General features: G+C 36.7%; 1 protein-coding gene across 1 annotated transcript in view; it reads right to left on the bottom strand.

Moving 5' to 3' along the window:
* LAMA2 (laminin subunit alpha 2) overlaps window positions 1-12,213 on the bottom strand; it is a 460,887-nt gene that overhangs the window by 167,770 nt on the left and 280,904 nt on the right. The window contains exons 19-20 of the mRNA XM_083379924.1: window positions 7,962-8,173; window positions 4,110-4,216 (exon numbers count right to left, since the gene is read on the bottom strand). Of these exons, the coding sequence (XP_083236050.1) occupies window positions 4,110-4,216; window positions 7,962-8,173 (319 nt within the window). The remainder of the gene's footprint in view (window positions 1-4,109; window positions 4,217-7,961; window positions 8,174-12,213) is intronic.

The following is a 12,213-nucleotide window of genomic DNA, read 5'->3' as shown; positions in this document are numbered from 1 at the left end:
CCTTGTGTGAATTTCCTTTTCAAATGAACCAATAGTCCTAGAAGTTCACATACTTGTGCCTATGTATAGGAAAGGTTTGTGTGTGTGTGTGTGTGTGTGCGCGTGCGTGTGCGCACACTCCTGGAGAGGAAAGCCATGGCAAATCTAGACAGCACACTAAAAAGCAGAGACATCACCCTGCCAACAAAAGTGCGTATAGTCAAGGCTATGGTCTTCTCAGTTGCAATGTATGGCTGTGAAAGTTGGACCATAAGAAAGGCTGAGCACCAAAGAATTGAGGCCTTTGTACTGTGGTGCTGGAGAAGACTCTGGGAGTCCCTTGGACTGCAAGGTGATCAAACCAGTCAGTCCTAGAGGAGAAGAGCCTGTGGCCTAGAAATTAATACAGCTGCCTAACATGCAAGTAGCCCAGGTTCAAATCTCAGAAGGGTATGGCTGGCTGATGAGAGTCAAAAAGCTCGATATAGCTATATCAGTCTCCCTTTAACTTTTTGTTGGAAATCCAAATTTAACACATATATATGTATCCAATTTTTTAAATACTTCTGTATCTGTTAACTAAAATTATGTTTTATCTACTGTGTTCACATGAAGGTAGTAATAATCTAATACATTTCATCTTCTGTTTAATAATACAGGTAGTCCTCAACTATTCTATTCTATTCTATTCTATTCTATTCTATTCTATTCTATTCTATTCTATTCTATTCTATTCTATTCTATTCTATTCTATTCTATTCTATTCTACAACCAGCACTTCAATCAGCAATGAAGCATCTTCACTGTTTAAGGCAGCAAGATCTGCCATTCAAAGTAAAGGACAAAGGAATTCTCTTGGGTACCTTTAAATTCTTGGTTTGGTATAAAGTAGCTCAAGAGATTGTGGCCCATTGACAAGAAATTCAACGTTTCTTTTAACACAGATCCTGGTATGCCAGAAATATTGTTATTTCTGGCTTGTAGCTCCCTATGCTTTTGAGCATCACTGCAAGTGGTTGAAAAAAAATATCATGCAGAAAAGCATATAAATGCATATGTCAGTGAACAACCATGTCTATGCATATTACTTGTAGCAAAAAGTCAGCAAAAGCACGGGTTGCCTAAAATTTGCCTATATCTATGTACTGCAGGGTCAGATCAGGTCAGAGAGTTCATTTGGGTTCATTAGATTCCCTGTTCTGCATCTCTTGAATTCTGCTACAATATTTTAACATGAAAGATGTAAAATTAAATGGAAAGCTGACAAGCTGCACAACAGAGCACCTGTCTCTATCATGTTTTACTTACAAGAACATCAATGCTCTATAGCAGTGTTTCTCAACTTTGTCAACTGTCTGGAGAATTCTGGGAATTGAAGTCCACACATCTTCACATTGCCAAGGCTGAGAAACAACACTGCTCTAAAGCACACTTTTGGGAGCATCTTACTAATTTGTGTGGTAATAAGGTGGAAACCATTTCATTATAATGTGTCCAATTTCTCAAAAGGAGGCTATACCTCATTCATATCTTTTAAAGAAAGAATTGAAATTATGTTGAATTACTTGAGAAAAGTTTTTTTTTATTTCTTTGTGTATTAATGGTGTTAATCTTATGGCTAAAATTGACTATGCTATATATTAATGTAAGGGACACAGTGGCTCAGTGGGTTAGGACACTGAGGTTGTCGATCAGAAGGTGGCCAGTTTGGCGGGTTGAATCCCGAGTGCCGCGTAACAGAGTGAGCACCTGTTACTCGTCCCAGCTTCTGCCCACCTAGCAGTTCGAAAGCACGTAAAAATGCAAGTAGAAAAATAGGGATCACTACGGTGGGAAGGTAACAGCGTTCCGTGCGCCTTTGGCATCTAGTCATGCCGGCCACATGACCATGGAGACGTCCTCGGACAAGCGCTGGCTCTTCGGTTTTGAAACAGAGATGAGCACCGGCCCCTAGAGTTGGAAATGACTAGCACGCATGTGCGGGGGAACCTTTACCTTTACCTATATATTAATATAAAAAGTACTGTTGTGATGTGTTTGTAGAAATAATTCCTTAAGCATTTGGGTGAAGGCTCTACCCCAGAAGGTTATCATTCCATCATTATAATTTTCTCAGCCTTGTTTTGAAAGTTGATAGGGCAGAGTTTTGGATAGGTTGTTAATGTAGTACTTCCCAGCACAAACGCATGCCAAAATGCAATGCATGCGGAATTTATCATGTTTTATTACCAAATCAGAAGACTTGAAAGCACCCCTTGGACACCCACTTGCAGTGGGAGAGCTCCATCTTTGATGGGATGCTTTCGTTTGTTGAGAGCTTGATGGCTTCCCTTTCCGGATGTACACCTGCCTGCTCAGTTCACATCGTTTACCAGCAAATCCGGATTTACAAATACATCTCCCTGACACATCACAGTTCAAGGACATAGATCCTACTGGACTGCAGCCACATGGAATGCAGAACTGCTTTTCTGGAGCCCAAAAGTAAGTGGACTTTCAAAGAGAAATAAGGGAGGAAAACAAGTTAAGAAGTGAATGTACAAGAAATATCAGAACAGTAGATAACTTGAGAATAAAAGCAAGAAATACCAAAGCATTAATATTTGTAGAGCTAAATCTCAGGGCAAATCATATTACTATTATAGCATGTTTTCTGTACCTCAAGCCTTCATTTTTATTTATAAAACCAAACAAATGATGCTATGAATAATTTCCAGTAAGAGTTTTTTTCTTTTACATTACATGCAATACAGTAAGAGGCTTCCCTCTTTGGCAGAACTATTTGACAAGTATTAGTAAGATTTCAGGAAATCATATTTTTGCTGCTTAAAAAAATTCTGGAATATTGATCGATTCCTCCTTGCACTTCCAGCCTGTTCAGTTTTAAACAACCATACAGGAGATGGGGACAAATGTCTAATAGAAATCAACATTGATATTCCCTAAAACTCTCATGCTTTATAATTAGTCTCTAAACTAATCATAATTATATGATAATTACTTTCTAAACTAATTACCTATTTATTAGCTTCAGGATATACTTGGTTGTTTGCCGTAGCTATTTTACAATATTCTGTTCTAAATGCTTCAAGGCCTAATATAAAGAGCTTTAAGCATTTATATAATCATGAGAAAAAAATATAAGTACTGTATATCATTATGATCAAGATGTAAGAGTTCTAGACATCTTCATTGATAAGAAGCATATCAGTAATTTAATGTTAAACACTTAATGAACTTTGTGCTCATCACTGTATTGCCAGGATTCAAAAAGGCATTGGAGTTATTCCTTATTCTTATTTCCTTATTTATTCTCCATTTTTGTATCTGGGAAAAGCAGATTAGATCAAATGATACGTTTTATATAGTTTAAATAGTATAAACTCTAAAATCTTCTCAGCAAATATTTTCTAAGAGCACCAGATGAAAGCTGAGGCATGTAAATACATTTTATATATACGTAGAGCTATATAGCATTTTATATATTTTATATATCAACACAGACATCTCCACGGCACAGTTCTGCTGAAAGTGCAAATATCAGCTTTTAACTCATGTCACAGGTCAACGGCTGGAGAATCTGGGATGCTCACCATTGTTTATATGGTTAATTACAATACATGGAAAGGCTGTTGCTATAAAGGAAAGATACATAAGATTGCATAGTTAGCATTTCCCTCCATCATAGTGCATTATGGATGAATGATATTCCATCTCATAAAAAAAATAAAAAATATATTTTTATCACATCACAGAGAAAAAGATATCTGTCCGTTCAGCTACTTGAACATTTTAAAAACAAGTGAACTCTTATGTCAATATTTTTAATGAAAATTATTCCTTGCCCTTTTGAGAACATAAATAAAATAATAATGATATATTTATTTTGTTTTAGATTCTAAAAGTGGATAGATTTTGTGCCCCAGAATAACATAATTTATTTAGCAAACAAAATTGTTCCAGAAACACAATGAAGGTGAAGATATTAAGACTGAAAAGAAAGTCACATAACGTAACTTGCTATGTGTCTAAAAGTACCAATGACATTTTGTGGATATAGAAATGTTCTTCTATTCCATAAATGATGAGAAATAGAACAACTAAGTCTAGATCAGATTCTGGTGTCTTACCTTACACTGATTACACTGACGTCCCAGAACATTGGGCTTGCAATGACATTGTCCAGTCTTATAGTCACAGACTTCTGAAAATGAGCCATTGATATTGCAGCTGCAGGCTTGAGGTAGACAAAAACAAGTTGGATTCAGCTGATGATGAACATCCATAGCATAAATATGCATAGAACTGTATACATAAACATTTGCTGGCAATCTTTTACAAGAGTTTAGTCATCTAGCTCCTGTAACATTTAAAATTATCTTACAATCATGAACAGAAGGCTAGAAAAGATCAACTTCTGGGGCAGGGGAGGTTCATAAATTACAAATCAATTCCTGATTTATAATTTACAGCCTGTCATCCAGCTAATCACAGTTCTTATACAAGTAAAAGAATACTAGAATACTTAGCAAGGGAATAGAGGAACATTCTTTTCTCCTATTTATCATCTTTTAAAAGCTGAAGAAGCAGAACTAACCCATAAAGACACAATTCTTTATTTACCAGTAGTTTCCCAGTTATTTTTTTAAAAAACCCTAACAAATTAAGTCAATAATCTGATGTCTACACAAACTAATGACTCCTTTGTTTCAGACCCTATGATGGCCTTATACTGTACAACTTGTAATTTATTCAGTTTAATAAAGCACCCACCATTTGTGGCAGCCCAATATATGTTCTTGTTTTTCCTGAATTCCAGTGGAAGAAGAGAGGACTGTCAAATAATATTAAAGTACAAATATGTTTTTCAGTGTCAGCATTTGTAAGATGTTTGTACTTCAGCTCCCAGAATTCTCCAACCATTAGGTTGGGGAATTCTGGGAGCTGAAGTACAAACATCTTAAAATAGCTGAAGTTGGAAAATGCTAGTGGAGTACTTTTACATTCATGGTGGCAAATGATAATTTGTATTAGCCTGACCTATGGATTTCCTTATACAGTTCAAAAAACTGTATAATATTTCAGTTTTTTTAAAGTATTAAATGGAGCATAAAGACCTTTCAGGTTCACTAAAGACCTTTTCACCTTACTTTTTGTCCCTTGAGTAGGTCTAGTTCTCAGAATAAGATTCTTCCTTATTCCTTATCTCATTCCAAATGTTACATATGCATATTATAAGAGACAGTATTTCTTAAAATGAATCCCCAAAATATTATCCCCTTAAAAAACCTGACCTTTGAAAATTGGCAAAAAATTGGCTGTTTTTGTACAGATAACATAATATATCAGTCAGTCAGGATGTGGAATCAGGAGGTTGATTATTTATAGATCATTTTTCTTATGAAATTCAAAGCAATGAAAAATATAATGACTATATATGGTTGGATGTAGGTGATTAGTTCAGCTGATATAAATGAATATGTTTCCATATATACTCATGAGTCATGGATAATTTGAGAATTTTAGATGGTAAAATACACACTCCAAATTGGGTATGGCTTATCCTGGTGGGTTTATCCATGAGTATATATGATAATACTTATTTCAATTACCATATATTCCATATATACTTGCAAATAAGCCCATGCATGGATAAACTGACCACTGAATTTTGAACCAAAGTTCCATGAAAAATGGGTAATCCATACATTACCTAAAGATAAGTCAACTGACAAAATTAAAGCTACTTGTACATCTGTAACTGTATCTGTAAAACAACTCCTTATACATCTGAATCTGTGAAAAATGTTAAGTACTTTGACTGTGACTCAAGAAGCATTATGCAATGAAGGCCACTACAATTCCATCTATAGTTTGATTTTTCAAATTCAGGGTTTTTATGTTGGTATTGTTAACAAATACGTCATCAGACATGCTAGTGAATTCTTAATAAACTCTTATTTTAGTCTGAATGTGTTAGAATGTTGTTTGTGCTCAGAACCTAAGCAGAGTCAGACTTGTTTGGGAGTTGGATGACCCCTACCTCCCAAATATCTTAAGAGCTGTAGACTAGAGACAGAGACAATGAAGAACATAACACAAACTACTTGTCTGCATGCTAGGAAATGCATACATGTAAAATGGGTATTTTAATTATGGAAACAGGAATGAGGAATAGGAATGTTTTTTCAACAGATCTGCAACTTTCCAGAAATGGTCAAGAGCAAACATGAGGGAAGAGGTGACAAAAGAACACAGTAAGAGAGCTCATGTTCAGACAACAGCTGTGGTTGCAAGTATGATCAAGGGAAAACTTAATGATGGACACATGAGAATATCACAGAAACAAATATAGGCAAAGGTGAGTATCTCTAGGGTTTTGTTTTATTTTCTAGACTTTGTAAAACTTTAAAAGGTAACTGAAAAAAGGAACTGATTTCATAGAAGTCATATCGGGAAGTGTCATTCTCAATCATTTTGTCTGTTATAAAGGTAAAGGTAAAGGTTCCCCTGCACATGCGTGCTAGTCGTTTCCGACTCTAGGGGCCGGTGCTCATCTCCGTTTCATAGCCGAAGAGCCAGCGCTTGTCCGAGGACGTCTCCGTGGTCATGTGGCCGGCATGACTAGACGCCAAAGGCGCACGGAATGCTCTTACCTTCCCACCGGAGTGGTCCCTATTTTTCTACTTGCATTTTTACATGCTTTCGAACTGCTAGGTTGGCAGAAGCTGGGACCAGTAACAGGCGCTCACTCTGCTACGCGGCACTCGGGATTCGACCCGCCAAACTGCCGACCTTCTGATCGACAAGTTCAGCGTCCTAACCCACTGAGCCACCGCATCCCCTCTTTGTCTGTTATAGAACTTCACAACTATTTATTCAGAGCATGTGATCAGCAAATTGCTCCAAATTTCCTGCTATCTTCTGAGCCCTTTTATAGATTAGCCAACAACTACAGTTCAGGCAAGGATTAGTGGTACTTTATTTTTTTCAAATTCAATTCCATCTAGTTTCCCATTTTTAAAATTTAACTTCATTCTACCCACTTATGCATTAGAATGTGATTGGTTTAAAGTAATGTTTAAATATTTTTATTGTATCATCTATTCTAGTAAATCATGCCATTCCCTGCAAAACCTTTAGCATTAAATTTTTCACTACCTGGCAAGACACTTAAAAGCAGTGAAGTGGTTCCATCCTCTCAAAGATTTGGCACCAATACTTAAGTTTATCCTAAATCACCTAGGGTCGCTTCCAAAGCAGGCATGCTAATCTTTGAAAGGAATTACTTACTTCAAATACCAGTTTTACACTATTGCAATAATCAGAGAAATTACCCCAGCTCCTCAAACTCTGGCATAGAAACATGACATATAACAGAATACATCACACCTCTCTTCCTCACAAAGATATACTTTAATTGTGATTAATTTTATGGGGGTGATTCATTCCCAAACACTTTTCTAAAAATAGAGGAAGCCAGCTTTTATATATGTGCAAAGATATATTCATGTATAATGTTTTATTTGTGTTTTTTAACTTCCTTTGTCTTATTGCAGGGGGCACTTCCCAAAAGGGATTCAAATACGGTACTATAAAGAAAGGGGGAATAAAGGCTGTGGTCCACACACAAATAATATTCAATTAGATATAATAACTCTCCGTGACAGAAAGAAAGTAAAAAACTCACAGAAACTGAAGTACAGAGGAATAGAAGAGTAAGGGTCACATCTCTAAAAGGAACATTATACTGATGGCATTGTGTAAACAAACCAACAAATCATGACCGCTAGGCAATTAACAGGCCATTGAGTGTGTGGGGGTAACCAACCAGACAATCTGAATGGCTCTATTTTGTGTAATATGAATGTACTGTAGGTAATACTATGCAAATAAATGCACGTTCTTTTTGACACACTCATGAGATGTGCCTACAGGGAATGAATGCATTTTGACAGGAAAAGCAAGTTTCTAGGACTTACGTTGACATTTCTTTACATCAAGAGCATCTCCGAAATACCCGTCAGCACACTTCTCACAGTACTGGCCTGTTGTACCTGGCTTACATTTAAGACAAGCTCCAGACAACCTGTCACAGCTGCCAGGAATGGAGAAGTCAAGATTGTCATTACATTGGCAAGGCTGGCACAATCCCCCTGGTTTTGAAGGTTGTCCAAAATAGCCTTCTGCACACCTAGGGAGAAATACAGATCAGTTCTAGCATTTACTTCAGCCTGTTGGCATTAAGCAATGATTACAGTTTTGTTGTCCTTAGGAATAACTAACAATAGCTGGATTTGGATAATCTGAGGATTTCCAGACCCTCTTTCCTCATTTAAAAACAAACAAACAACAATAATAATAACAACAACAGATTATTGCAAAAATATTGCCAGCTATGCTTTGTGTTAGATAATAATGTGAAAGGAGGGAAATAAGAAGGGGCTATGCTGTAAGAAGTAAGGATGAACAAAATCATAGTCAGAAATACCATCTTTGCATTGAAATTTACATAACACCATATGGGTACCATGTACAAGGACACGATAGCATAAGTTACTTAGAAAACTGCTATTCTCCTCCTCAACATAAAAATCCCTGTTTATGATGGAACCTAATAAACGTTACAAACTGACAAGGAAGTAGAGTATATGCACAATAAATCTATATCTCTATTCATAATAAAGACTGTTTCTGAATTATACATGTATGCAAATGCAATGCCTTATTCTGAATATGTTTAGGATAGTAGCCAAAACTCTCTGTGGACTACTACCACAAAATAGGCATGTCTGTAATGTTTAGAAGGATACAGGAAAATGTTAACGACCAGGTCATATGAATCCTGTCCAGTGAACAGTTTCAAAGAAGGTTGATAGGGCAGAAGAGAAATGGCTCCATAAGACTATAGTCTTAATGACTTGTAATATATAACAACACACAGTTAGAAACTCAGTCCTATGCTTAGAGCCTTAGTCTGCTTCTTTTGTCTTAAATTGCATAGAAGCATAGAACAAAAGTTCCCATGTGGCCAATGCAATATGATTGCTGAAAGTATATTGAAACAATACAGATTCCTCCAATTAATACTCATTATTCTCTTTGCTTATTTTTGTTACTTTTTATTTTTCCATTAGGCTTTGTCTTTCATCTGATAATGCCAAAGCCTATTGTAATAACAGCACCCCAAGGATGTGTGCAATGCATGAACTTCTAATCATAACTAACTCTTCAACAAATGACAATCCACTTATATTCCTCTTTGGCACTTTACTACCTAAATTTAATACAAACTTTTGTCTCTTGGCATTCTACCAATGTGTCTAGATGCTTATTCAAGCATTCCACTGGAGCAAACTTTTCTAACAAGAGATCCTGCCTTGGCACCTTCCAGTTTAACTTGGGAAGTGGAAGCATTAAAGTAAAGTTCTCCTTACCCCTCAGCATCTATCTTGCCTAGCTAAAGACATAATTTACTAACCATTTTATTTTCCTTTTCAGTCTACTATGCCAACATTCATGGGGGAAAAAATCATGTAGAAAATGAAGTGTGTGATATTAGCAGAAAAAAATATGGTACTGTGTTAGGATGCTTATGAGGAGAGAAAACACAGGAACTTAGAAGGGGATGCAGATATAGTTATAAAAAGATATTGTTCATATTTTTCTAGTTTCTTAGCATTAGTTCCATCAAGAGCAATCCTAATCTAGGTAGAAAATATATGTTTTCTCTGACAACTCTAAAGTCATTCCATTTCTAAAGTTCATGTCGTGACTTTTAAATTAAAGGACTTTTAAGTTAAAGGACTCAGCATTAATTCACAAAGAATCCGATTAATCTATTCAGAATGGATAATAATTATTCCACATGAATGAAAGAAAATGGTTGAGCTGCATATGCTGATTCCTGAAATAACTGAACAGTAGTCACTGAAAGAGAGCAGCAAGATCCAATTTTGCTTGCTTTTTTTTGAACACCATAGCTTAAGAAAAGCTATAGAAAATAAACCTAAGCAAGGACTGCTGGATGTGGACCTGTGAGGCCCTTTGGGCCTAAAAGGTGATGCAAGTTGCAACTCAGTTTCCCTCAGGGAAGTGCTTTGCATTTGTTTTACACACTTTTAGAGGCCTCTTCCAGATTTTGAAAATACCAGAAAAAGCCTCTGAAATTGCTCCTCCACAGATCAAAGAGAAGCAAAATCCCTGCTTCACTCTTAGAAATGAGAAAATTGTACTGCTTCACAAGTGGGTTTACTCAAACCTGGGTGGGAAAGGAATACAGAATACAGAATACTGAGTACAGAATAACAGAATTGGAAGGGACCTTGGAGGTCTTCAAGTCCAACCGCCTGCTCAAGTAAGAGACCCTATATCATTTCAGAAAGTCTCTTCTTAAAAGCCTCCAATGATGAAGCACCCACATTTAAAGGCAAGCCGTTCCACTAGTTAATTGTTCTCATTGTTAGGAAGTTTCTTCTTAGTTCTAGGTTGCTTCTCCCCTTGATTAGTTTCCATCCATTGTTTATTGTCTTGTCTTGCCTTCTGGTGCTTTGGAAAATAGGGGACAGTAACTTCAAAGCGTTCCGTGCGCCTTTGGCGTCTAGTCATGCCGGCCACATGACCACGGAGACGTCCTCGGACAAACGCTGGCTCTTCAGCTTTGAAACAGAGATGAGCACTGGCCCCTAGAGTCGGAAACGACTAGCACACATGTGCGGGAGAACCTTTACCTTTACCTTTAACTTCAAAGTGTAGGTGTAGATGTAAAAAAGATCCACAACAATATTTTGTTTGTAATTTATAAGTAGTCTTTGCTTAGTGACCAGTCACTTAGTGACCATTTTAAGTTTCATTGGACACCTCCCCCCCGAAAAGGTACTTATGACCTGGATTTGAAGTTCTGATGTCTGCCCCCCTGTGGTCACATGATTGCATTTTGAGCAATCAGCAATCAGCCTGCATTTACAGCCATTTGCAGTGTCCAGGGGTCATATGGCTGTGATTTACGGGTGTTTTTTTGCTAGAAACTGGTGTTTGTTTCCATTTTCTGGTTAAAAAAAGAGTCCATTGTAAACAACAGGTTCACTTAACAACCATGGCATTTGCTTTGACTGCTGCAAAAAATAATTTCATAAAATAGGGTTGGTCACATGATTACCCGTTTAACAACTGGCACAACATGCCAGAATTTTGTTGGAACTGTCTCATTTATCGGAACTGGCCTCAATTCTGGTTTTAAGTGAAGGACTTCCTCTACCACAGTCACTTCCAGGTTTTTCTCCATTTTCTGCTAACTTTTCCTGCTTCAGAAATTTCTGAAAGTTTCTTGTTTTTCTTACATTAAAATAAAATCATGTCAGTGGTTTCTGGTTCTTCCTGAAATAAATTCCCATTCGTTATCTTTGAGAGCTTCTAAATTCAAAAGTCTCAAACTTTGCTGAACATGCACTGGCCCGTTCATCTCCAGCTCATCTACAACACCTCAGATGTTCTTGATGAGATATGAGAGTTGAACTACAGCAAAGGGATGGGGAGAAGAAGAAGAGAGGGGGAAAAAGAGACAGAAAGAGAGAGACAGTATCCCAAGTGCAGGCCTTAGGGTATAAACATGAATGTAACAAGGAGTCTGTTGAGAGAAAAGGATGGCAAAAAAGACAGAATCATTCCACATTTACCAAAGGACAAATGACATCAACTTAGGAAACAACGAGGAAATAGTTACAGAACATAAAAGAACATCTGGAATATGAAGTGATGGTCTTTTTTTTAAAGGGTAAAGACAAAAAAAGATGAAGCAGCAGCAGAAGAAATAGGCAACTGTCACTCCAGGTAAACACACATAAAGGTAGCCTGGTAATGTATAAGGATTTGGCAAGGGGGAAAAAGACACTCATAAAATCAGTACAAGCACTGAAGAGAAATCATTATGGTTCCAAGGCAAAATTAATGAAGAACATTTCGTGATAATTTCTAAATTAGTTAGTTTAATAGCTAAACATGACAGAGGAGTACTGGCATGCTAAAACCTGAAGAGATTCCATGCAAATTCTGAAATGATTACTCACTCTCATTTAATAGCTTCTATAGAAAGCTTTCTAAATACACAAATGCAATTGCTTTGAGCATTTTTATGCAATTTGTAACTATTAAAAAAGCACTTATGCAGATTCATTTCTAGCTTTCCATGGATGGTACTTGCAGATGGAAATCACAGTGACCTCTACATTGACCAAC

Source organism: Vipera ursinii (genome assembly GCF_947247035.1).
Source record: "Vipera ursinii genome assembly, chromosome: 1".
Lineage (NCBI taxonomy): Eukaryota > Metazoa > Chordata > Lepidosauria > Squamata > Viperidae > Vipera > Vipera ursinii.
This window is presented reverse-complemented; position numbering and strand designations above follow the sequence as displayed.